General features: G+C 41.4%; 2 protein-coding genes across 8 annotated transcripts; one reads left to right on the plus strand and one right to left on the minus strand.

Moving 5' to 3' along the window:
- ttyh1 (tweety family member 1) lies at positions 1-22632 on the plus strand. 6 transcript variants are annotated; one of them, XM_085176158.1, is made up of 15 exons: positions 1-349; positions 4276-4440; positions 5767-5996; positions 8661-8772; positions 10720-11057; positions 12697-12792; positions 12902-12974; positions 14341-14416; positions 14610-14665; positions 14957-15049; positions 15149-15241; positions 15329-15468; positions 16665-16832; positions 18682-18760; positions 20098-22632. In XM_085176158.1, the coding sequence occupies exons 2-15, from the start codon at positions 4306-4308 to the stop codon at positions 20119-20121; spliced, it is 1713 nt and encodes a 570-aa protein (XP_085032284.1). In that variant the 5' UTR covers positions 1-349; positions 4276-4305; the 3' UTR covers positions 20122-22632. The 6 variants fall into 6 exon arrangements, with proteins under 6 accessions (XP_085032284.1, XP_085032283.1, XP_085032285.1 ...); XM_085176157.1 differs by having other exon boundaries at positions 6-349; positions 20103-22632; XM_085176163.1 differs by having other exon boundaries at positions 15-349; positions 16665-16725.
- josd2 (Josephin domain containing 2) lies at positions 21225-26780 on the minus strand. Of its 2 annotated transcripts, XM_085176177.1 has the most exons (6): positions 26677-26780; positions 25792-25958; positions 25454-25582; positions 24520-24645; positions 23343-23537; positions 21225-23079 (listed from the first exon to the last, which is right to left on the minus strand). In XM_085176177.1, the coding sequence occupies exons 3-6, from the start codon at positions 25573-25575 to the stop codon at positions 22971-22973; spliced, it is 552 nt and encodes a 183-aa protein (XP_085032303.1). In that variant the 5' UTR covers positions 25576-25582; positions 25792-25958; positions 26677-26780; the 3' UTR covers positions 21225-22970. The 2 variants fall into 2 exon arrangements, with proteins under 2 accessions (XP_085032303.1, XP_085032302.1); XM_085176176.1 differs by lacking the exon at positions 26677-26780 and having other exon boundaries at positions 25792-26178.
- Positions 26781-27021: the final 241 nt, after the last annotated feature.

Here is a 27021-nt window from a genome sequence, read left to right on the forward strand (position 1 = left end):
TCTCTCCCTCTCTCCATCTATCTCACTCTCTCCCACTCTCACTCACTCGCGCTCACTCAGAGATCCTCTCCCATCCATCAACACAAGCACCTCTCTACTGTCATCAGACGACCAGACACTTATCGGCCATTTAATATTTAAATAACTACCAGAATTGCCGTCTTCATTTTTGTGCTTTTTGTCATATTTTTGGCATGTCTCCAAGCCATTTTTTCAGGATGATGTTTTCTCAAGAGCATCAGGCGGTGATGGCTGGCAGTATACCTCTCTGAGTGGTTAAATATTTCACGGACGCCGGCAGAGAGAAGAGACAGAAGGAGAGAGAAACCTCCCAACACAACCGACAGAGGTAAGAGACTGACCCCTCTCTTTGTCGATTAGTGGCTTAATTGCTGATGTACATGCAGAGATTGGCCAATTAAAAATGTACATTACACCAAATCACAGTGTTTTCCCAATTTGGGCTCACGCTTATCTTGGCAAATATGATTAATGGATGATCATGACACCATTAGACTGTGTTGCCAAAGGAGATCCATGCTTATCTTTTCCAACCACGACACTTAATAGGGGTCTGCTGCCTATCAGAGTAATGTGAAAATGCTGTAATGAGTTTTATTGCAGTTTCTCAGGGAAATCCTATGCTTTCCACCTAATTGGAGTTTCATATGACTTGGAGCTTTTCTTTTTTTCATGATTTTCACCATCTGCAGGATAATTTACTGTCATCAGTGGGAACACACTGTGTCACCCTCAACTTCATGCCATGCTGGACCCCTCGCACACATCAAAGCTTTGATTTGCACTGACTTTCTGAGTACGAGCTGCACTCGCTTACCTTCGGTCAGCTGACTTTGAAGGTTCATTGTTGCAGCTGAACATTAATTTTGAACATAAATGTGAGGTAGAAATTTATTTTGAGGTTTGACTGTCCCTCGGCTTTTACATGGGAGAGGAATTCAACTATACAGAGATGTTACTGAATTTCTTCTGGCTGATGAAGTGTCAAGAGGGTTTTTTTTTTTTTTTTAATGTTGTGTCATAAATTCTGGTTATCAAGGTTGGTTTTAAGAAGCTCCACGCACAGGCTGTTATGTGAACGATAACAGGTTTTATGAGCCCAGACTGCAAACGAGCATAGTTCCAGCAGCAAGCCAACAGCATTATTTATATCTTGTGATTCAAAGAGATGTAGCCTCATAAAAAAAGAAAAGGTGCAGAATGATTTTCCCCGTGCTAAAGATGATCCTAAATTCAGCTGACAGAAGATGCTTCAGCCTTATTCCCATTAGCTGCCTCACAAAATGGCCCTTTTTAAAAAAAAATTCAGACATCATGGAGTCTCGTATAAACCAACTGAGTACATCTTCTGTGTTTTCTGAGCTCTGCACAGACAAAAGACAATACATTTGTTCTCCTGCTTTGTTTTCGTTTTATTAATTTATTTATTTATCTCTCAGAGCTAAGAGCCATGGTGAGAATCTGTGGTTTTCCTCCATCTCTTTCATTGTCTCTCGTGTTCTTTCCTTCTCCTTTTTTCATCTTTTCTCTCCACCAACTGTGCCTAAAATCACATTTATTTGCCTTCAGTTACGCAATGGTAGCTGGCATAATAACAAGCTGGCAGGAAACATCATGTCAACTTGAGGGTTTTTATCTATGACAACTGCTGAGTAACTGGAGCTCCTCCTGGACTGTAACCACCCCCCACCCCCTCCCATCAAACTTCCATCAGCGCCTCGTTAGGTGTTCCTCTACTTTTTGGTTTTGCAGCAGAATCCTACCTGAACCTTGACCAGACATCTGTCATAACTGTGCATTTCCTCTTTCTCACACCCTGACCGGCTTAATTTTGTGCATGAATTGATCCAGATAGCTGCGCTCTCAGGCTATTGACTCATATCGCTTTACCATTAACTATTCAGCAATGGCATTTATGTGAGGTTTTCTGCTTCTGTTACCACTGATGGGCCTCACAGTGACATTCATTGCATTGTTGTTCGTCAAAGGAAGTGCTTTTCCACACTGACCCACTTCTCATCAGGTTCTCCTTTGATGTTGAATTAGTCCCTTACTTGTTATGGATCTCAAAGAGCTTTTACCCTCAAAGTCTGATAAATGCATCTCATAGACATGCTTCAATATAGATAACCTAATAAACACACTTAAGATAAATGGTACCGTAGAAAATGTAATACTGGACGACTTAGTACAGAAGTCTGTTTACACTGCTGATTTGTGTTGGATGGATGTAGTTCTCACAGTGTGTGAACCATTATGTTCAGCACAGTTTTAATAAGGGAAATGGAGTGTTGGCTGTGATTTGATTTGTGACAGTTGGGCTGCTGGAACCATTAAGGTGAACAGGCTTATTGTAATGGGCTTAGAGAAGCCCTGTCTGCCCCGTGGGTGAGCCGTTAACTCGTTCTGGGCCGCAAAAATCTGAATGGCCAAACTGTTTGGGCTTTGAATGTGACATGTGGCAAAATCCAAACTTTTATCACGCACAGTATTTAGTACAGTTATGTGCAGTGGCTTGTAAGAATCAGAGCCACTGTGTGGGTGGGAAGAGTGAAAAAAGTCTCTCTTAAGTAGAACATTGTGCTAGCTGAAGCTACTGGACAAATCACAGTGGCTTTAAAACACAGAAATCCAACACAGGCCATCAGTTCAGGGTCTCTTTTTTTATTATTGAATAGTGATTAGAGGCAGAGTCGTATCTGTCTGTGATATCAGCATTGAGCTGCTCTGTATAGCCTCTATATTTAAGTGACAGTGCTGTTGTTGTGAATGTTTGTCTCTCCTGCCTCCTAAAAATGCTCCTTTGTCGAACAGTAAAGCTCTGACGGTCTCTTAATCTGGGCAGCCGGTATCAGAAGCCTACCAGACTCTGTCTTGCCCTCTGTTCCATCTCTGCTCCTTCATTGTAATGAGTATTCCAGTGTGTGTTTTAGCTAACCGGATTTGCCCTTTGTATTTACCCTACTTTCACCCCCTCCCCTTGACCAGCTTTAGTAAGATGCACTGAACAGTGGGGGAGATGGTCAAGAATTGTGCAGCCTTTTCTCTTTCATAGCCTTCACTGTACCTTGTCTGCGGTTTTTCTTTACTTTACACTCCAGAAAACACACTTCAGAAACCCCAAACTATACGTTCCCTGCATGCAGAGGCTTGTCACATACTATTATTCATTATATTAGAGAAAGGAATGGCATAAATAACAGTGATATCTATGTTTCTTTAAGTCAGTGCATTTAAATGTAATTGTATTTGCTTTTTGATCGTATTTTACACTTTATTCACTATTACAAGTGGAGAGAGACAAAATAAATGTGAGGAAAGAGAGTCAGTATGCATAAAAGTTTAGCCTGCCAGATATTGAACCGGGGAGTCAGCGCTGACTGAATTTATGCCCATGTGGTCTGTGGCTAACCAAACAACTGCCAGTTGGCCCTATGAAAGATCCCTTTCTTTGCAACTAGGCAAAAAAATTAAGAAAATTTGATTTCATCTTATTTCGACCATGTAAACAATATTCAAAGTTTATTTAGCAAAGAAAAGAAGAGAAAAAATACTATACATATTAAAGCTAATGCATTTCAATATTGCTTCAACTGTTACAGATCAAAAAACTAGTGGGAGGAAGTACACACTTATTTAATCCCACCCAGTTTAAGATGTTATAAAACACAGAAAGATCTCCTAATCATGTATTAATGGAATTATTTAACATTTAATTTGATTAATAGACCAGTGAAACTAACAAATAATGTTTTAAACTTAAACATAAAAGGTAAAAAAGAGAAAGTTGGCAACAAAATAGTAACATTTTAAAAATCTTTAGCAAAGCTTAGAAACTAATCAACAAAATTATAAAAGTGTAATAAAATTGCAACAATTTAAAAACCAACAACAGCAATGGTTAGGAGGTAATTAAGAGCAACACGAACGATGAGGCATCTTAAGCAAAAGCAACACTAGAAACATACGTTTCTTTTAAAAAAGTAGAATATCTCGGATGCTGAGACTGATTGTGTCACAGCTTGGAATCACAGCTGCTTTGGACTGATCAAGTTTTCTACTCATCTCAGGCAATCGTTTGTCATGAAGTCTAGTTATCACCTGCAAATGATGCTTGAAGACATTAATAGTAACCTCTCTTTCCTCTCAGATTCACCCTGTGCTCAGGAAGACCTTCATCCCTCCTGAACCTCTTTCCTCTCTTCCATTCTTCACATCCTGGTTATTCTGACCCCTCTTTCTTGCCTCCTATAGGGTGGAGGAGGGGACTGGTGGCAGCAGAAAATGGCTACCATGACTACGGTACCCAGCTATAACCCTTCGCTGTGGGTGAGAATGTGTCACGGCCTGCCCCGGCTGGACTTCTCCATGCAGATGAGGGACAACGTCTTTGTCCCTGTCAGCTGGGAGTACCAGCAGGTAACCGACACCTGCCACTCGTGCCACACTGTAACCACATGCTGTGCTGTGGCTGTCCAGTCTGAGGTGCCAGATCGCATAATAATTACAGCCCTGTTACTCAATTTGCAGTTGCAGATACAATTGATATTTTACTACAACTTGTGGCACATTGTGATATAAATTGTTCCACAAATTTCTACATGTCAGAGCAACCTGTAGCAATATGATAATGGCATTTACAGGCCTTTAAAAGCACAATTATTGGTGCAGTATGTCAGATCTTGTCATTCCTCATTTCTATACCTTGATTTTGATGCTTTAATCCCCCTTTTGAACCATATCGATTGGAGCTATTTTATGCAATTTGGTATCAGGTAGTGCGAGATATTCAACATGGCGGGAACCTGCTGGAAGGTTTCCACAGCTGCTATTGTGCTCATGGTCCTGTTTGTGCTGTAAAATGCAAGGTTCATCCCTCTCTTCCAGCAAGCGCTCATGCAAGCGCTCCAGCTAGCCATGTCTCACAGTGTTTGTGACTTCTCTGCGGTACAAAGAGGAGGTGGAGGGGGGGACTCAAATTATCCTGCAGAACAGAAAGACAAAAGAAACTGAAAGTGCTCAGAGAGGGAATGAGTAATGCAAGGTTTTCCGAAGAGAAAGCCGGGCAGAGAGAGAACGAGAGAGACAGAGAGAGGGAAGGCAAAGTGAGTGAGAGTGGGAACGAGAGAGACTGGCAGTGAATGTATTTAAGTAGGTCACAGATTATTAATAGAGATTCAGTGGTGTGGATAGAAAGAAAGAGAGGGGGGAGAGAAAGAGAGTGGGAACGAGTGAGAACGTGGGGAAAGAGGGATTGGGGGAGTGGAGCGAAGGGGACGGGCTTCAGAGGACATGAGGTGAGAATGGAGGGAAGGTGGAGGAATGGGGCAGATGGATGGAGGATAATACTGTAGATATGTGGCTGATATGTGGCTTCAGCTGTGTTGATTTTATGACGTGAAGCCTGATGAAAAGCAAAAGGCTGAAATGGCTCAGTGACATTAGAATCCAGCAAGGTGCGCAGACTGATGGGAATTCAGGGGTAAAAATCTTTGAAACAAGTTGCATTAATCCTGTGGGGTATGCGTTATATGTGTCTTTATCCTTGATTTATATCCTCACACCTTTTTTATAACCATCTCCTGCTGTTAGTGGAGGCAGGACAATCTGACAAGCACCGAAATTTAACAGGATTAGTCAGTATTCTTGTAAAAATGGAATCAAAGTGCCATTTTTCTTTTCTTTTTTTTTTTATATTCACTGACTCATCCTCTGATATTTTCCCCCTCCTCTTCCTTTTTTCAGACTTTGCTGGTTTTGTCCAGTTTATCAGCCATCGCTCTTGTTATCTCCCTATTGGTGGTTCTCTCCTTCCTCATACACTACTGCTGCTGTCACCGTGGTGACCGGAACGAAGGATCAGAAGAAGAGGAGGAGGATGAGGATGGCAGCACGGGTCATGGTTACAGTGGGAAGAAGGGGCGGGGAATCTGCTGTGTCACGTGGGTGGCGGTGGCGGCTGTCACGCTCTGCTGGTGAGAAAGAGTTTTTAGACGTCACTGTACTTCCTGGCAAATGTACACATGACGCCTTTTGGCAGTAGTTGAAGAAGTATTCGGATGTTTTTCTCAAACAGAACCAATCACACTCATTTCTGGCTCATTATTTTTTTTATCTATAGACTCCTCTAGAGTCAGTTTGCATCATTCACAGCTCAAACCAATATCTATCAAAAACTGGGCCTTGGTGCAGCCCTCCAGTTCATCCTCTCATTGAAAAAGTAATTTTATTTCAGGGCACCTTCCCTTTAGCTCTTTACCTTCTGAATGCTTCAGAGTAACCCTTGAAGCTCTTTTCGAACTAAACAGTTTGTGTCAGAGTGAGGGTCGTCTCTGCCTTTGCAGCTACCTTTGAAAAACCCAGAAACTATTTTAATGGATATCAAACCACATCTTTATTGATATGGGTTAGTCATCATCCATGCAGCTGTCTGCCTATCCCTCTTCTTTCATCTATATCCATCCATCCATCCATCCATCCATTTAATATTTAATTTACATCAAATAATTGCACAGAGCCAAGTTGCACACCTACATAGTCATTCATTCATTTTTGATGCATCATAATTTTTCATTAACTACATTTTAGAGAGAAATAATTCACAACAGTTAACTCTACTTTTTAATTATAATTGGAGATAAAAACACATAACTACTTTGTACATTTCATTGATACATTTATGGAGTCTAAAACATGTTTTTCAACCATCTAAAAATACAGCAGTTAAATCTGTGCGACGGTATATAGATCAGCACACTTGGGTCAAACCAGAATTAATCTGTAATATTTCTTTTGGTTTTTAAACCATAATGTTTTAACCATCATGAACCCAAAGGTTTAAGACTGCAAAAAACAATTTCACAGCTATTTAATTATAAATACACACTAGGATATCCTATCAGCCACTCCAACAGTAAACCACTCTCTGATTTATTGTCTATTTAAGTGTGAATTTGACCATAATTTGCAATCATGCTCTATTAAAGAAGACTTGAAAATATCAATTGAGACCATAAAGTTGTCAGGAAAGTTCCTGAGGTGTTAAATTAATTTAGAATTAGGGTAATATTCTCACAGTCTTAAATAATATTGGACTGCAGCCACTTAGATCGCCTCCTGCAGGCCATCAGAAACAATGCAGATTTATAGTGCTTGTGCATTGGCCTCATTTTTTAGGGAAAACATCCACTTCTATGCAGTATATCAAATAATTGCATTGCCTTAAATATGATAAAATAAACTAGAAAACTGAAATGAAGCTCCCCGTGGAATTAAACTTACTGTATTAAATGTACTTTGCTTTCCAACAGCAGTGAAGCTGTGAATCACAAGCTGTCACCTCCATCATCTCCATCGTCATGTGTTCTTTCCGTCTCTCACTCAGTCACTGATGTGTTTATAATAAAGACTGGCCCAGACAGCAGCTGACAGTCATGTGACGTTGCTGTTTCCCAACCACAGGGCAACAATTGCACTGTTAGCTGTGTGTGTTTTGGCATTAAAGTGTGTTTGTGGATGATCTCAGCTCTCCCACCTATGGTACAGCAGTCATTTACCCACCGGTGTTCCCTGCAGCTCCGGTGACCATGCAGTCATCAAGTCAGTACATTGTGTTCAGTGTATATTGCACAAAATTGCTGCCTGACATCTGTCCAAAGCACTGCAGTTTAACGGAAGTGTGAGTCACTCAGAGTAAGCTCTGCTCCCCATCAGACATTTTAAGTCTGAAGCTCCATCCCAGCTGCATAAGAAAATTATAGTGCCATTTAAAGCTTCAGCAGCACTTGTTATTATATTCCAGTCCATTGCCTGCCTAGTTATATACACTGAGACTACATCACAGGAAATAATGTGCTGCCGATTTGATTTCGGCTGCTTTAATGATTTCAGCACATGCAGACTGTAGGTGTTTGAGTTGGTTCGTGTCTCCCCCTTATGGAGCATAATGTGATGTCATAGTCATCGTCTCCTCTGATGCTCAATAAGGCTCTCTGTGCTGGACTGAATGAAGAAATTGTGCTGCGGTTTACTGTTAACAAATATTTATTGTCCTCCTGTTTTCTCCAGATGGTAACCTTTGGCCTCCAGTATGAAACAAGCGTGTGTCATTTTTAAAATGCAGCTGCATTAGACAGCATTTAGGTTTGACAGTTTGAAATGCAAAGCACACACAGACACAGCCACGCATTCCTTCTCCCCCCCCTCCGCTTTCTAATCTGGGTCACATACTTTGTGGGAGATTGGGTCATACCATTCCTCTTGGGTTTGAGGGGATTTGATGAACATCTGGCCTGGGCCTTAATCTGAATATTTGAATAACAGAGAAATGTGTAAACACGTCGCTATGTTTTACATTTTGAATATTTTCCTTGCCGATGCTGTGAGTCATCTTTTTTTCTCCCATCAACTGTTTATTCCATCCCCTGCTCACCACTGGTGGTATGCTCATCCAGAGCGCACATATGACATCCTCACCAGCTCTATCTCCTCCTGTCACATTCATTTAAAATGTACATCCACGCTGAATTAAACATTACATTTATGCCTCTGCTATCTGTTCTCCTGTCCCCCTCTTTCTCTCTCCCTGTCACCCTCCCACAATGTTTTCATGTTTCCTCCCCCCCCCCTCTCTCATGCAGTGTTGCCATAGGCATCGGTTTCTATGGCAACAGTGAGGCTAATGATGGGATGTATCAGTTGACCTCGTCTCTTCTCACAGCCAATTATACGCTAGCTTCCATCGATCTGCTGGTGAGTGGTGCTCTCTGCAAGTAAAATGTCATGCAAAGTATCTACCCTGTATATGTGTGTGTGTGTGAGAGAGACAGACAGAGTGTGAGAGAGAGGAAGACAGATGGGGTGAATTTGTTCATGAGGTCTGCAGAGAGGGAAAGAAAATCAGATACAAACTTCTGTTTCATTGATCTCTGTGGTCAGACAGTGGTTTATGTGTCAAACTACTAAATGGCACAAGCCAGCAAATCTGTGCATATTACACACGAATTAGAGAAGATATACTCTATTCATTCTAAATGCTGGCTCAATTGAAAGCCTATAACAAAATAACTTTAATAAGTACATTAAATGGCATTTTATAGTTCAATACAACACAGCATGGCTAACTGCATACAAGAAAGAAACTCAGCAAAGCTGAGAAATAAGGTCAATTGAAACAATTGACCTTATTTGTGATAGTTTAAATACTTAAACTATCACATTAAAAAAAACAATCCATTTAAATGAATAGTGTAGTGCACAGTGCAATAACGTGGTGTGACAGTGCAGATTTATGTTTACATGAGAGAACAGATTACTCTCTGTAAGGCAGATTTGCTGCATTGCATGAGAAATACCACTGCATGATGCAAAGAATATACATAAAGAGTTACATCAGCTCTTAAACTAACACCTGAGAAACTGTAGGAAGATATGGAAAAAAATATATACAATATGTGGTTAAAAAATGAGACAATCAACCACACTTCTAAGAATTACACACTTGAAATTGTTTAGAGAAGTAGTGAAGAAAGTTAAGAGAAAGATACTTTATTCAATCTACTCCTAACCTTCAACGAATTAATCTTTATAAGCAGTGTTTCTAGTGATGATTGATATGATCAGTGGAAAAGTGAAGCGAAGTTTCAAGGCTTACAAAATCTTTTGATTTTGGTTAAAAAATAAAATTACGATTTTGAGTTTTCCTCAAATTGGAGAATTCAGGTTTGTTTCCCAAATTACCTCCAGGCTCAGAATCACTGCATGCTCAGAGAAACTACAAAACCCCCAAAGAGCTATATCTCAGACTCTACAGGCATCAGATAGCATGTTAAATGTTGAAGTTGGTGGTAGTACAATTAGAAAAAGACTGCACAGGTGTGGCTTGTTTGGAGGGTTGCAGGAGAAGGTCTTTTTATGAGGTTAGGTTTGCAAAGTTGAATCTCAACAAACCACAAGACTCATGGAACAATGTCCTTTGGATGAGACCAAAGTGGGGATGTTAGAGAATACAAAGGAATTGATTCAATAATTAATATAAAAAAAATTAATTACTTTATGACCTGGATAATAACAAAAAAATCTAATTTCTGCAGTAACTTTAAAAACTCTTTTTTGTGAATCACTAATTGTTTTACATGACAGCTTTCCTTCACCACTAGAAACATAATGCAAACTATTCCTACAGTTGCCTCAACCTTTGCACAAAGACTTTTAGGGATAAACTATGTTGATGTGATGTTTCATTCTTTATTAGGGCAGTACTGTACTGCAGGAAATAGTGCTTTTGTAAAGTAAGGCTGGGGCATCAGTTCACCCTACAGCAAGATGATGTCCCAAAAACATTAGGTAAGGATAAGGATGATGAAAGAGCAGCACGGTCTTCAAATTAAACTCCAACTTCTGCAGCGTATCACTGCTAACAGGATGAAAACCACAACCGTCCCGAAAAGACCTTAAAATATGGAGACAGAGACATAAAGATAGCAAACACATATGAGAAGTAGTGAAGTATTCAGAAGTTTGACAAGTGTAAATTTGCATTATAGACTATGAGAGCCATTGTGAGGCGCCGAGGATGTCCAACATCTTTAGCTCTCTGTTTCCTACAGCAGGATTTTATGACCCTATGAGCATCATCAAGTTCACTTTGTGGTTTCAGTCCTACTTTACTCCCCTCACATTCCTCCTTCCTCCCTCAAGATTTCAGATACAATTACTGGACTTCAGCTGTCTATCTCTGGACCACTGGCCTCGATGGAGGAGTTATTTACTGGCAGCAAACCCTTCCTGGTTTCGACGCGGAACTGCCGGCGGTTATCTGAGAACGTCATCAACCTCCTCTCCTCCATCTCCCTGGCTCGGTCCAGCATTGACACTGGGCTGGGGAATGACAGCAGTATCAGCGGGGCATCCATCACGCCTCTGACCCCGGTACCGCCCTCTGTGGCGCCTACAGTGGTGCCTAACAGCGGCTTAATGGCCAGCCCCTTCTCACCTGGCTGGGCGGCCAACACACTGATGGTCAATGAGGACTACAGGTAAGGCTGCACAGTTCAGGATAATATAAATTAATAATACAGTTTATCAGTTTGAATGACTAATCTATTATTCATGCAGCATTTTCACGGGGTGAAAAGAAGCAGTTCTTACACCAGTTCAAATACCAAACTAGTGCTTTTACAGCCTGAGATAATGTGACAATGTGAGCTTTTTTTTTTTTTTTTTACTTGTTTATGAGAGAATTATTTGTTACAGTTAGAAAAGCCCATGAGATTTATACCCAGTGCTTTAAAAATAGAAATTAACAGCTACCTTTCAGGTTACCTTGTCAGGGTTGGAAGGTGTTTATGTATTTCTGCAAAAAGCTCTTTGCCTTACAAACTTCCATAAGCTGTCTGCAAACACAGCCACACTCTTATTCCTACGATGCTGTGAGAGGCTGCCAGACGTCCTGCCCCAGCCCCTCATAAATGTTGCATGTTTATTAAGATGTGCTTGTTGATGTAATGCCATCCCCCCCCCCCCCCCCAGTTATATTATGTTGATGGGCTGCTTTTATATTCCATATTGGAAACATTTCAGTTGATAAATAAAAGCTAACAAGTATATCCTATCTTAGATAAATAACGTCAGTCAAGTAATAACAATGTCCTCATAAACAAAGCAGATTGTTCCCTTGTTGCAGGGAGAGGGGAAGGAAAGTTCAAGCTCCTCCTGACTCATTTTACACAGGCAGCAGTTTTGATTCTGGGAACAATTGCTGGTGACTGAATGTTTATCCAAGATCAGATCAGGCGGAAGAATCGAAATGTGATCAGATCTGCCCAGTGGTGATTTGGGGAAAAGACACATTCACGAATTTTACATAACATTGGTTAAATTATTATATTTTATTTTTCAAAGAGTATTTTTCTTTCACCCTCAAAAATTGCTCAAATAAAAGTGAAAATCACTTTTATTTATTTCTTGATGATCTTATAATTCACGTCCCCAGTAAAACCAGGACTTTTAAATTAAAAACTAGATATTAAATGCAACTAGCTCCATCGCAAGTAAACAAGTTCATAAAGCATCATTACTTTACCAGGAAGATAAAAAAACATTTCCACATGTTTTTTTTCTAGTTGTAAACACTATTGTAAACACTGCTACTGCATTTATCCCCATTGTTGAGGCAAAATCATCATGGCCAGAGGATACAAAATCCATAAAAACATTGCAATTGCTACTAAAAAAACCACTGAGAAAACAGAAATTTGCTTTCAGGAACTCTGTGGGATTAATGGGCACAACATAGCAGTTGTGCTATGATAGTAAGATGTGATGTTTTCTATTAAGTAGCTTGTATGCAAGCATGGATTGATGATAAATGGTGATGGATATGTACTTACACAGACATGTAGAAAGGTATATGGATGGATAGAAAATAGATGGGTGGATCATGGGTAGATAGGTAGGGTGTGAATCTATGGATGGGTGGAAAGATGATACACTGATATATAAATAGACAGATGTAGGTACATGAATGTATAAATGGGTAGATATGGGTGGATGGATAGATAGATATCCCATATTAGAAAAATGTTGATTGGACTTTAAGTAAAATTTTGGTCAAGTTGCTGTTAAGCAAGGATTGATATTGTAATTAACACACAGTAATATGTGTGTGTGTTGTAGGTGGCTGTCTTATGTGTTGCTGCTGCTCCTTGACCTCATAGTTTGTTTGTTCATCCTGCTGGGACTTGCCAAACAAGCCCGTTGGCTGCTCATCCTGTGAGTACACACACATTTGTATCTTTAGACACATACCACACAAAAACTGGATTGATGGCAATGGGTGTCCTCTTGGTTGAAGAGTTTCTGTCCCCCCCCCTTTTCACAGGATGACAGTGCTGGCTTGGCTGGCCCTCTTCCTAAGCTGGGGCTCCCTGGGTTTGGAGACAGCCACTGTGGTGGTGAGTAGACTCAGTAAAACTGCGATACAGGCTGGCTATAGTGGAGAGAAGAGAGCTTTAGGAGGCCGACCCCTGATGGCAAGCCAAAGTAATGTGCATATATGTGCTTATGTGTGAATTCCGTGCCTATTGTGCTAAACTGTGAAAAGACCTGCCTCCTAGGGAACGCTGCAGTCATTGCAGAGGACCAAGGAGGCAGGAAAATGGGGCAGAGATTAAAGATTCAATGTGCGTGTGCACGAGTGCGTTTGCGAACAAAGTGTGTTTGCGAACAAAGTGTGTTTATGCAGCAAAGTGCGTGTTTTACATGCAAGTGTGTTTGCAAGTGTGTGGGTTGTTGGCTTCAAGAAGTAAAGATAGAGAAGTGCTTTCAACAAGAGTGAGGAGGGGAGAGGAGGAGCAGGAGAGTGCATCTTGAGATCACTTTTAGAGCGAGAGCAAGCAAGTAAGTGATAGAGAGAGACAGAGAGTGGGGAAACCGTCAGCTTGCGAAGGCATTTGGATCCACGAGTCTTTACAGTGAGCATACACAAAAAAATTTGTACTGTAAAATAAAGTTTTAAATGGACAGTGTTTGGCTGAAGGTCTACTTTTTACTTGTATAGAAAATGCATCAATGTGCCATTTGTTATCATCAGCAGTCGAGTTTTAGATGGTGACATTTACCAGTAACAAAGAGCATAAAGAGCATTTTTATGTCCAAAACAGAGGGCTGTCCATATGAACTATTTCTCTTTTAAAAGCGCCCATTCTCTTTGAAGAGGAGACTTTGTTGGTGTGCGTGTGAAAAAAGAGTAAAGGGTGGGTGTTTTTCTGCATGGCTGCTCAGTTTAAGAGTCTCAGTGTCATGTGGGGCTGCCGGGAGATGTCCCAAGGCCTGTGGGTCCACACAGGGCTGCTCTGTCCCTGGTCACTGACAGGGAAACAATAGGCCAGCTGTGGGCCTCTCAACCTTATTCTGGCCACCATCGTCGCTTTCTCATTCCGTCAGCAGGCTCCCTGTGTGGCTCTTGCACCCTCTTCTGGTCGGGCGATCTCAGGCTGAGAGAGTTTGTGGGAGTACACTCTCTGAACCGAAGTGCGCCAACCTCAAAAACACAGATGATATTAAAAAAGAGGCTAAATGAAAGAGTGATCTAACAGCAGAAGAGGAGAGCATGGGAGGAGGAGGGGGGTGTCTATATTTGCTGCTGTGTTGTCTGATGCTGTCAGTTATCTGTAGAGACAAGTATGTCAGTTGGTCACTGTGTCTACAAATGTTTTCCTATCTGATCATTTCTCTTGCCCTCCCTCTTCCACATCACCTCTCCCTCACTCTCGCTATCCTTCTGTCATCCTCTCTCACTCTCCCCGTCACTCTCGCCAGGCTCTCAGTGACTTCTGCTCAGATCCAAACGCGTTTGTCCTTAACTCCACCCACTTCAACAGTGGGACCAGCTCAGGTACAGATTCCCTCTCTGAGCAACACTTTCTGGAAAATCTAGTTGTTTTCCATGCCTGCCATGCACTTGATTTACCCCCTGCCCCAAATGTGCTTTTGCTAGCAGAATCCAATATAATGACAGATGACTGTTTCCACATTTTTTCCTATTGTGCATTGATCTTTTGTGCACTGCTGTTTTGTTGGCCACCCAGACGTGTTGGATTATTACCTGACCTGCAACAGGCGCATGAACAGTCCATTCCAGCAGGTAATGCCACCTCTGCCAGTCAGCGTATTACATTTGCAGGCATTTGCTGATTCTCTGACCCAGAGTGATTCAAAGGGAGTGAGCAGATAGTATGTCAAAGTTTCTGAAGGGCAGTTGGAGGGGGAAAAAAAACTGAGGACAGGATGCGCAGCTGTTGCTACGTGTCCTGTCCTTAAATGATTTAGTCCCTCGACGAGTAGCTACACTCTCAGCACATTAATGCTATGTTTGAGAAACAATGCCAAATAAAACCTCTGATTTCCACTGACTATATTGACTTGTTGGCTTTAGCTGCTGACCCAGTCACAGAGGGCACTCTCAAACATTCACACACATCTCTCCAGTCTGGACAGAAATGCTCTCACACAGTTCCCCAAAGCTGAGGTATGTGGACTACTTACTTTTATGAAATACTACATTTTCTGCACGTGGACCGCCTCCTCAGTGGTTTTCTCACATTCTGGAATTTCTATGTCGTTGCAGAAATCACTCAGGGATGTTCAACAGATACTCAACTCAACAGAGGGCAACTTTCATCAGCTGGTGGCACTACTGAACTGCCGGGGTCTGAATAAGGTGATCAGAAGAACTCGGCACTGCTCGCTACTGTGCTGCTCTATTCTCATTTATTCATTTCTGTATTTTTCTGCCATTTTATTTTAGGACTACATTGACTCGCTGAAAGGCCTGTGCTATGATGGGATGGAGGGATTGCTGTACCTCTCCCTTTACTCTTTTCTCTCTGCTCTGGCCTTCACTGCCATCCTCTGCTCTCTACCTGGTGCCTGGAGGAGCTTCCCCAGGTGAGAAAAGAAAACAGTAAAGTGCACGTCTCCAGTATAACACAATAGAAATGTGGGGTATAAATACTGACACTGAGAGCACAAGTAAAAGTAGTACATTGTTGTTATGTCTTTAAGAACTGGTCTTTAGTAGAAGTTATTTACATTTGTCTGATTCACAGTGTTGTCATTCAGTTTTGCCTATTTTGCCTAGTAATGCATTTCCTCTAGAAGTGTTTCTCTGTAGCCAATATTGCTGTTTGATATTTGAAGCACGAAACATTTTGCAGTTTATTCTCCTGCTAAATAAAACTTCATTTTTATTTATTTATTTTTGTGCAGATAGGTTCAGTTTAGTATTTTTGTGCTTAGCAAGCCTACAGGAGCAGGGGTGGGTGGATGGTGGAAGTGGTAGCTGGTTTTCTCTAAATACATGAAATCCATTTGGAGCATTACCTATTACAATTCCATTCAGTTCAGTTTTATTTATATAGCACCGAATCACAGCATCAGTTGCCTCGAGGTACTTTATAATGTAAGGTAAAGAACAATGATACAGAGAAAACCTCACACACAACCCCCTGTTAAAAAGGACTTGGCGACAGTGGGAAGGAAAAACTCCCTTTTAAGAACCATCTGTCATGACCAGTTACAGTGTAACAAACAGGTTCTTAAAAGTAGACAGGGTCTGTCTCCTGAATCCCAACTGGGAGCTGGTTCCACAGAACAGGGGCCTGAAAGCTGAAGGCTCTGCCTCCCATTGTACTTTTAAATACTCCAGGAACCACAAGTAAACCTGCAGGCTGAGAGCGAAGTGCTCTAATAGAGTGACACGGTACTATGAAGTCTTTAAGATGAGATGGGGCCTGATTATTCAAGATCTTGTATGTGAGAGAAATATTTTAAATTCCTTTCTGGATTTAACAGAGAGTCAACGAGGAGAAGCCAATATAGGAGAAATATGCTCTCTCTTTCTAGTCCCTGTCAGTACTGTCGCTGCAGCATTTTTGGATCAACTAAAGGCTTTTCAGGGAGTTTTTAGGACATCCTGCTAATAATGAATCACAGTAGTCCAGCCTAGAAGTCATAAATGCTTCTAAAGTTCTTCAGGATCGCAAGATGAGAGAATTAAATGTCTTTTTAAGTTCAAAACAGAATCCAGTAGCTTGGTATCATCATATTTTTGCTCTTTTTCTCTCTTTCATGGTTGCCAACAGTGAATCAGAGGAGTACGAAGACTCAGACAGCGAGAGTGAGGACCCCTTCACTTCCCATCAGGCACGTAGACAGACGTCCTCGGGGTCTCAGCGAGGGGCCATGGCCCCCTTCTATAATTACCCAGGGGCAGGGTGGACACCCCCCTTTTCTAGCGCGCCGCCCCTCCCGTGAGTAACACAGACACACAGACACACAGACAGACAGACAGACAGAGAGAACGCACACACACACACACACCTTAAAATTATTATTTTTTAAATACAAGAGGAGGAAGTTGCTGAAACAGATGTTTCTGTTTCAACATCTGGATCCATGAAAAGCTTTTTACACTGGTGTCTCCCCCCGAGCCCCAGACTGTAAAAGTCCAAGAAAATATAAAACAAAAGAGTAAATTCAGAGACTGGCGGAGCACTGTTTTTGTTTTTGTGCAGACACATAGTCTTTTTGCTGAAGTGTGAAATCACATCCCGCCTTCCTTCAGAACATTATTACAGCACAGTTATAGCTATACTGATGAGTGCAGGACAGTCAGCCAGGTTCAAACTCTCCTGCCTTACACACATGCACACACAGGATTAGGCTGAATCCACAGAGCTGTCAGGTTAAGCACATGCATTGCAGACAGACACACAGACAGGTCATTATGGACTACAGCGTAGGCAGAGAAACAGACACAACTCCAGAGGTCTGTCTGTCTGTGTGTCTGTCTATTCGTCTGTCGAGTGTTTCGGGACAGACGACGTAGGCCACTCGGTCATTTCACAGATCTCGTCTCAAATGGCGTCCTGTCTCCTAGCAGTGCGCTGCTGCTGTGTTGGGTGGGGGGCAGGGTGTCATTGACGAGGATGCGCTCGTAAAAACTCCGGCGGTGTGAGGCTCAGGTTGACTATAGGTAACCCCTCCCACACACACCCTCCTGCATCACTCTCATCTCTCACCTCATTGTGGTGTCCAAACCCCTCAGATTATTATCTCTCTTTCTGTCCTGCTCCTTTTTTTTCTTCATAATTCCTCCTGCTTCCCGATTAGTTCTCCCTATATGGAGGACTGAAGCAGCCAAAATAAAATAAGCATAAAGAAGTAAATAAACTACTCGGAAAATCAATGATTATACAAAAGGAATATTTAAGAGAAATGTAGGCATAAACAAATGTATAAATGCAAGAGAAATTCATGTTTTTTTTTTTTAAATTGGTTAAATAAATGAAATGAAAAATAAAGAAATAGATAAAAAGGAAAAGTACATAATAGAAATATGAACATCAATTTGTCGCATTTTGTAAATTAATCGGTGTCTGCATTTCTTTTTTTTATTATTATTATACTCATATATTTACTTCCTTATTTATATTTGTTTTTGGCTGTTTCAGTCCTCTGCATACCTTCAATTTTCTCATCTTACTTTGTTTTGCCCCCCCTCCCTTTACTCCTTTATGCAAAAATCAAAGTATAGTTAGTACTACTAATTTTACTTACTATCCTAATGCAGTGGATCGTCTTGACTCCATATGTGATATTAACGCACAAATACAAAGAAACTCAGCTAAATACAGTCCACTCCTCTTAAATGGAAGCTGCTCAGGACTGCTTTAAAAGCTTTCTGGGTTTTATCGTGCAGATAAAAAAATTCATTAACAAAGCAACATAACGGCTGAAATGCAGCTGGCGATTCATACCCAGTCCTAAATGCGTGTAATTGCAGATTATTGTGCAAATCCTGTTGTGCATCAGTCAGGAGTGGACTGTACACCTGCTACTGGTGCTCACAGTGTCCTGCCTGAGTGCCAGTAGTACTAATAGCTCTGCTGAGTGCTGTGTTGTCTGCACTATTTCTCTAATCGTTCTTTCTCCTTTTTTCCTTTTACCTGTCCATGGGTCTCGTCATCCTGCGGTCCTCCCCCCCACCCCCCTTCTGTCTTTCTCAATGTGTCTCACCCCTTCTTTCCCTCTCTTCTTTATCCACTATTCGTCTTCTCCCGCTCTCTTCTGTCCTTGTCTCTTTCTATCTCTATACAGGACTCCAAACGTTTCCTCCAATGGCAACCCTGGCTATGAGAGCCTACCCTTGACTGACAGGCAGTCCCCACCCCCCTCTGTGAGTTCCTCTGTACCTGTGACACCATCGCACTCTGTGCCATTTTTTTCATTGCTGTTAGTGCTCACGCTCGCTTTGATAACAAGTAGCAAACGGACTAACGTGGTTCACTTTTACTTCAACAGTTTAAAACCTTTAAAAAGTGCAAAGCATATCAGGAAGAACATTTGTCCATTTTGACAACAAAAACTATCAACGCTGGGAAAAGAAATGAACTAAAACCAATTCACAAGGTTTTTCTGGTTATTTTAACGCACACAGGAAGGTTTCAGGTTTATGATACTGTCAGAGACACTGCATGACTTTAATAGCGTCTCCCCCTCAAATGTGACCTCCTGAACACCTTTATCTGTCAAGGAAGACCAGGAGATGCAGATCAAGGTGCCACAAAAATCTACTAAGTGACCTTGATCACGACAAGTTAGTCATGCTCAGCAGTTTTACAATGTTTTGACAAGGTTTCTGCTTAAGTTATAGAGCGCACAGAGTACAGACTTGCAATCTCTACCATCATATAACCTTGCTCTAACAGGTGAACAGACTTTTTTTTATAATGACAGCAAAAGTAATTCTTTGAAAATTCAAATCAGACTCCATCTTCCTGGCAAAAGCTGTAAGATAGGGTTGAAAGTCCAGGTGGCATGATACGGGCTTATTTTGCAGCTACAGGACCTGGACACCTTCCAAACACAGACCATTGAACTCTGTATAACAATGTACTCCAGAGTCAAATGTGAGGCCATCTGTCAAGCAGCTAAAGCTTGGCCCAAATTCTGTTATGCAACAGGACAATGATCCCAAGCACAGCAGCACATCTGAATGAACAGAAAAAAACGAAAGAATCTAGGTGGTGCCTGTGGTGGGAACTTAAGAGAGCTTTGCATAAACAAATACCTGCAAACCTCAATGAAGTGAAACAACGCTGTGAAGAAGAGTGGGGCAAAATGGCTCCATAATGATGTGAGGGAACAATAAAGTCATGCAGAAAGAGCTGCTAAAAGTGCTTCGACAAGCTGCTTTATCATGGGAGGTACTTGAAAGCTTTCCTTTGTACATGACTGTATGACTCGATTTCAACAAGTGAGCAAGCTTTCACTTTCATAATGACAGCTTAAGCAATTCTTTGATGTTTCGGCAGACTTCAGCTTCTGAGAAATTCTGTAAAATGCGCCTAATATAGTAAAATGAGCGTAATAGGTGCTGTGTTCTGCTTTGGATCAGCCAATGTTCACATGAATGAATAACAAACGTGTTTTTTCTCTCTTTTACTTTCTCTCCCTGAAACTTCGGACCATCTTGACCTCTCGTCTGTTGAACCCCGTCCTGTTCTCTGGAAGCGCAGTACTCTCCCAGCATGCTGACTGGTTACGGGGGAAGTCAATCACACCCCAACCCCGCCCATTCGAGGAACCTGTATTCACGTTGATTATTATTATTTTTTGTTAGGAAATGTATAGAAAAAAAATGTTTAGTTTTCTTATGAATGGACACTTTAATGAAATGAAAAAGAAACTAATCTAAATAAAATGAATGCTAGGTGTCAAAGTGCGTAACGTCAGTACCACTGAGTATTATCATTATTACTAGTATTATTATTTTTAAAAGCACTTAAAAGATACAGCCGACAGTGATTCTGCTGCTTGGTTATGCTTTAAACCAAGTGTGCTTGGCCTAAATTCCTCCCTCCCTTTTGTCCAAACTGTGTAAACTGTGGTGAGCCAAGTCAGAATGGTATTGACGTTACTACGTTGTAGTTTTATATTCTTAAATGTATCTGTACCACCACTTTATTTTCGAGTTTTTATATAAATATTGTTGTAGAAAAGCACTGGCACGTAGCAACAAGACACATTTTTTTCTGTGAATGGTTATGCAGTTCCTTCACTTGGTATGATTTTTTTTTTAAATTACTTTTTATAGGTGGCGATTCTGTATTTTCCTCGTATTACCTTATGGTACTCTGTATATCTCTCACTGTCTGTAATATCTGAATAATCATGAATCTTTGCTCCTTAAAAAAAACAAACAAAAAAAACTTGAGGGCTGCCGTGACTCTGTTTTAATGACGGAACGGAGAACCGCCACTCAATCTCTGAGGGTGGAGAACTAGAAATCCCACGCCATGACAGCAGGTACATAGCAATATGAATCTTGCTACTGGTGCTGCAGTAGCCCTACCATAACTAGCAATAATAACTATGTATAGCGTTGGATTTCTGAGATCTCTCCAAGAAGTTTTTGTGTATATATGGTACCGGTGTGAGATTTCATCGAATCCCTCCCTCTCTGACCCCGTTAACCCTTGAATTGAGTTTGTATGGTTATCAATGCTCCTTTTGAATGGCATCCTTTTACACTCGAGAGTCTAATATAAATAAAAATAACTTCAATAACCCGACACTGGTCCTCATCTTCATGTCAACACAATGCCAATAAAACACACACAGCACACTTTGCAAGAGACTTGTACTTAAAACAAAAGGTCAATGTTTAATATAAATAAATTAAAATATTATTCACCTCTGAGCTTAGGTTTATGTGTAAGTTATTCACTAGTGTGTATCAGAGACAGCGCTCCTATTCTTTCAGATATGCATAGATCACTAGGGGAGACAAAACACAAGTGTAGCGCCTACATACAGTCACGTGTCCAGTGTTTTTGCATGTTTTCAAGATTAGTGAACTTAACACTGCTCTGTACCCCAAACCTGGATTCACTCGCTAACTCTTCGTGATGTCAGCTACTTTACTCTTCGCATCATCTCCCTGGGTCCTGTGGCTTCCTCACAAAGTCCAAAAACATGCATAGGGTTAAGTTATTTGACTCTAAATTTACTGTCAGTGTAAACGGTCGTGTTTCTCTGTGTTGGCCATGCGACATACTGGCAACATGGCCAAGGTGTACCCTGCCTCTCACCTTGTGACAGTTGGGATTGACTCCAGCCCCCCCCCCCCCCCCCCCCCCCCCCCAACCACCCTAACTACCCCAACCTTGAACTGGATAAACAGAAGAAAAATGGACTGAGGGAGCTTCTTCAGCGTGTGGCTTGTACAACTTTACCACACAACTATAACACAGCTGTGGTCAGAGGTTTAAATCCACTAATGGAAAGGCCTTCCAAAAACCTACTGAAAAGTTATGGATTATGCTTAAACGCTGTCTCTGTGCCTGATTTAAATTAACTCCATCATATCTGCCAGGATGAGTGGTCAACTATTCAGCCACAAGCTTCCAAAAGAGTCTGGCTGAGGTGCAAAATGCCAGGGGAAATTTAACCAAATATTAGTGTGGGTGTATGCAAATATTTAACCCTGTGTGGTTTAGAGAAAATCCAGTTTCAAACCTGCACAGCCAATTCTTGTTTTTAAAAGTCATTAAAGACGTATGCTGTACAATCATTCCACCCTGGAAAAAAAAAGTTCAAAGAAATCATTAAAAGCCCCAAATTACCATAACATTCGTGCCCACGAAGAGTGCGTGTAAACTTCTGATCACAACTGTGTAACTAGACTAAAAAGAACGCAAGAAGTCAAGTAAATGGATGAACACATGCAAAGACACTGGTGCAGTCTTCTGGTGCCTCTTTAAGGCGATGCATTCAAGGCTCCTGTGCCTGCATGAGTGCTAACAAAGTCAAACAGTGCAAACAACTCAAACGCTGCAGTGCATAGAAGGTTAATAACAAGGGTGAAGGAAGAGATGGCGCTCCTTCATAATCAACGCATTCTGGCATAACCATAACGCACGTAGCACATAACAAACTGGATCTAAGACAACAGTATCCTAAGTGGCGAATTCATCCTGATAGCATTTTAAGTAATCAAATTTTCCCAGTTACCAAAAACACAGTAACATTTCACAATCAGCACACGTTTGCCTCTCACCTGCAACTTTGTCAACTCAAAGAGTTAAAACAAAAAGTACAAGAGTATAGTTGACGTTGCAGATAGATGGGTCATACCAGAGCAATGGTTTTCTTTTTTAAGCCGTTACAATCAAGCAGTTCTTCATTTCAGGATTAAACGCCCACCTATACTTCTCTTTGGAATTTGTGTGTTTGTGTAGATATTAAATGTATTTTAGTGCATTCCCTGAAGATATTTTTTTAACGAGGTGTTTGCTTCTCTCTTTCAAAATGTCTGTCATTTCCCCAGAGGAGGGTTTTTTTTCCCCCCCACGCTTTGCAAAGTTATATTCTGTTCCAAGGCATCACTTCTTGCTGTCAGCGTTCAGCCACGAGCCGTCCTCCTCCACCTCCCGTCGGACAACGAGCAGCATCTCTGCCACGTCCTGAGAAAGCTGTTCAGTGAGAAATGTGCTGAAACAGAAGCGGAGAGAGAGAAGGTTAGAAGAACAGACAGTGGGGATTTTAATAGAGCACAGTGTCCTAACACAAAACAAACAATGAGCTAACCCCCACTCCCATGTGACCAGTCACATGGTATGACTCACTCAATGAGTTCAAACAGCACACAAAAGCCAAGTTTAGATCGAAGTCAGAGCAGAATCACTCACACCGAGATTACATCTCTGCTCCTGAGAGTCCGGGAAACATTGGATGTATACGTGCACAATTCTTACCGTAGCTCTGCTTCTCCGCCGATGCAGACCGGACTCTTCAGCTTAGAGTCCAGGTTGTAGTACTGTCCGCTAACTTGCCGAACTGCGAGCCAATGCCGCCGTCGGAGCGGGAGGGATACAATCCCCAAAGATACTCGTGATGGGACATTCAGAATAAAGCCTTGGACCTTTGACATACAGAGGTTCTCAACTTCCCTGCAGTTTGAAAGAGGGGAGAAAGAAATCACTAAATCACCCACTTTAAGATAGTCTTACTTAACCAGTTATTACGCGCAGTGCATCTCAGGGCATTTTTCATTATGAATGACCTTGACCTGGATAGCCTACTTCTGAGGCACTTACTGAGTCTGTAAATCTATCAAAGCACAAAATTCCTTTTCACATGTAGCTGTGGTTTGGTAAGACTGCCAATATGCTTTATATGTGTAATTCAACAACGCCTCAGGGTTACAACACAAGTGGTTTAAAATTAAGATGTTGTTTTAAGGGGAAAAAACCCATCTGTGTCTGAAAATAGTCTCAAGAATTCCCTTTTCCTTTTATTACAACAGCCTGGCACTAAGAGCTTATCTCAATATTCTGGATCCCCTTGCAGTATACAGTCCCAGCCACTTTATTAGGTACACCTTGCTAAAACTGGGTTGGTTGGTTGTAATTTCAGTTTCCTGAGTGGCCCCCGGTCTAGTCTTATGATACTGTATCCCATCTGCTTCAAGGTTTGACATGTTGCACATTCAGAAATGGTGTTCTGCCCTGGAGATGGTTTCTTGGGAAAATCCCAGAAGATCAGCAGTTTCTGAAATAAACAGCCCCGTCCATCTGGCACCAACAACCGTGCCACGTTCAAAATCACTTTAAATCATCTTTCTTCCCCATTCTGCTCAGTTTAAACTTTAGCAGGTCATCCTGACTGTGTTTTGATGCCTAAATTCCTAAACGAACTGAGTTGCTTCCATGTAATTGTCTAATTGGATATTTTTATTAACAACCAGCTGTATAGGTATGGCTTAAAAAACGTGACTGTGAGATTAAGGAGAAAGGTAGAACAAACAGCCCGGAGACATAGTGTAAATGAAAAAGTAAATTTCAAATTTAACACCAACATTATGAGCACAGAGGCAGGACCTCTACACAAAATGACTTTCTCATTTCACAGACTTCAGTGTGACTCACTTACCTGCGTTTGTCCCACCACACCGCAGCCAACTCCCGGCTCTGTAGTGCCGCCATGATGACGTTGACATCATAGTTTCCCGTCCCTAACACTGACCGATGTGGGTTCACGACACACTGTGGAGCCAGCCTGCCACGAGAGAAAAAAAGCACAGAAATGCAGTTTTAAAAAACCAAATGTTATACTGCATCTTCTTTACAAAACTGTTTAGATTTTTTTTTTTTACTTTCTTGCATATAAATATCATCACAATGCATAACTGTTGTCCCAAAACAACCACAGCGATATGAAAAAGCTGTGTTTTTGTGGGGTTGAGCTGCTCTGCATTCAAATAAATGTTGTTTGTCAAAAGCCACAGAGATCATGATTCATCTGGCCTCATGTTCAATTAAGCTAATGGCTGCTGACATACATGCCAGCCTCACTGAAAAACAATGGTTTCTGCTACACGGACAGCACCCGCTGCTCCTTCCCCACAAAAACTTAATGTTAAATTTTCCTAACAGTGAGTGTAAAAAAACCAACAAACACCCACACACTCCTGATCAAATTAAAGCTTTTGTTAAGAATAAATGTTTGGCATTTTTCACTTTTAGGTGGAAGACATGATGGCTGAATGAGGGAATTCAGTCATTTCTGCTTGAGTCTTGGAGTTCCCAGTAAAAGCCTTGCTCGGCACTGCCATAACTGAAGCTAAACATGAAAACCTGTCATGTTCAGCATCTCACACACGCCTTAGAAGATAAAAGCAGCTGCTGCATTGCAGAAAAATGGCAGTGTGTTCACAGGGTAAACCAATTAAGGAGTATTGTCTGGAATGTTGAGGTTATAAACTGGTCAGATCATTGGTGAGTTTAGCAGATGGATCGTTTGAATGCTCTCGCTGGTTTGTGTACAGATTTCCGTACACCGTCACGTCACCCAGAGGCTGCCCTACCTTTTGCAGATATCGTCGGCTGTCTCTTTGGTAAACACCCGCTCCTGGAGCACGTTGTTGAGTGCGTGAATTGCGCACAGCTCCAATCGTTGCTTCTCATGAAACACCTCTCCTTCGCTCATACTAAAGCTTCACAGACAAACAAGAAGTCTCGTTAATTAACGGTCATATTACATCTGCTAGCTAGCAGTTTGTAGCCCATTCAGGCTAGCGGCTGCTCGCTGTAGAAGAAGCTGAAAAATCTGAGTATACACTGTGTTTATGACTGCTGGCAGTTTGGAAAAACATCGCCCCGATAAACTATTATTAATCAACAATAGCTAAACGAAGCTACCAACCTGCTGATAAAGCGATGCCCCGTTTAAATGATGGTGGAGCCTGACAGCTACATCCAGAAACCGGAAGCTGAGCCTTTGTTGTTGAGATGGTGTTGGGTTTTTTTGTCGTCCGTATGCGTCCTTCACAGCAGGGCTGGAAACCCCGCCAGTTTAACAGTCTAATTATGCTGAATAGAGGAAAGTAATAATAATGTCAGGATTAACTCATCTTCAACTCACCAATGGTGTCACACACGCTTCTTCCCCGCGTCTAATCACTGAGCTGATGCTGAAGCGCCCCCTAGTGACGAGCCTGATTACTGCTGACTGCGGTGATACAGACTGAAGTTAATGAAGTGAGCTAAGCCTCGAATAAAAATAAAAAACTATATTCTAGGAAAAAAATAACTAAATTATAACTAAACTAAATGAAATTAAGTTGTACAACCACGAAACTGAAATAAACGAAATAAATAAATAAATAAAAATATGTAGGAAATGTTGTTTTCAAAGCCTGCCCGACTAAGGCTTTGATGCATTGTTTGGTGAGACTTGAGATTTCTACATGACTGCCTTATTCTATTCTGAAATAGTGGACAATGATGTTTGCAGAAGACATTGTGATTTGTAGTAAAAACCAGGAGTAGGGTGAAGAGCTGAAGAAAGTCAGTAGAAGCATGACTAAACTAGACTAGACAGGTAAAAAGGTAAAGTTTCAAGGAGCAGAGGTTGCAACGTTGGATGAGTTTAAATACCTGGAGTCTCATCCAAGATAACAAACAGTGCATAAGAGAGGTTGAGAACAGGCAGGGTTAAGTGGTTGGAGACAAGTGTGGGGGGTGATTTGTGACAGAAGGATAGCAGCAAGAGTGAAAAAAAAAAAGGCTTACAAGATGGTTGTGACACCTGCTGTGATGTCTAGTTTGGAGACGGTGCCACCGACAAAGAGACAGGAGGCTGAGCTGGAGAGGGAAGGCTCAAATGGAGATGTGCTGTGGAAGGATGGTGGATGTATTGGACAAAGCATGTTGAATGTGCAGCTGCCGGGCACGAGGAAAACAGGAAGTCCACCAAGAAGATTCATGGATGTCGTGAAGGAGGGCAAGCAGAGCGTTGGTGTGTCACAGGAGGATGTTAGGGGCAGGGTGAAATGAAGGCAGATGATCTGATGTAACGACCTCTAAAGGAAGGAGTTGAAAAATGTATATATTCTGAAATTATTAGCAAATTATTATTAGCTCTTAATAAATA

This window comes from Neolamprologus multifasciatus, chromosome 11 (genome assembly GCF_963576455.1).
Source record: "Neolamprologus multifasciatus chromosome 11, fNeoMul1.2, whole genome shotgun sequence".
Classification (NCBI taxonomy): Eukaryota; Metazoa; Chordata; class Actinopteri; order Cichliformes; family Cichlidae; genus Neolamprologus; species Neolamprologus multifasciatus.

What these genes read in the sequence shown, in the direction of transcription:
- josd2 (XM_085176177.1), bottom strand. Translation starts at nt 25,575, where the DNA reads ATGAGCGAAGGAGAGGTGTTTCATGAGAAGCAACGATTGGAGCTGTGC. An exon ending in GCCGACGATATCTGCAAAAG is followed by an intron (nt 24,646 to 25,453) that starts GTAGGGCAGCCT and finishes CTCTCGTGGCAG; the next exon opens with GCTGGCTCCACAGTGTGTCG. An exon ending in GTGTGGTGGGACAAACGCAG is followed by an intron (nt 23,538 to 24,519) that starts GTAAGTGAGTCA and finishes TTCAAACTGCAG; the next exon opens with GGAAGTTGAGAACCTCTGTA.
- ttyh1 (XM_085176157.1), top strand. Translation starts at nt 4,306, where the DNA reads ATGGCTACCATGACTACGGTACCCAGCTATAACCCTTCGCTGTGGGTG. An exon ending in GCGGCTGTCACGCTCTGCTG is followed by an intron (nt 5,997 to 8,660) that starts GTGAGAAAGAGT and finishes TCTCTCATGCAG; the next exon opens with TGTTGCCATAGGCATCGGTT. An exon ending in GGCAGTCCCCACCCCCCTCT is followed by an intron (nt 18,761 to 20,102) that starts GTGAGTTCCTCT and finishes CTGGAAGCGCAG; the next exon opens with TACTCTCCCAGCATGCTGAC.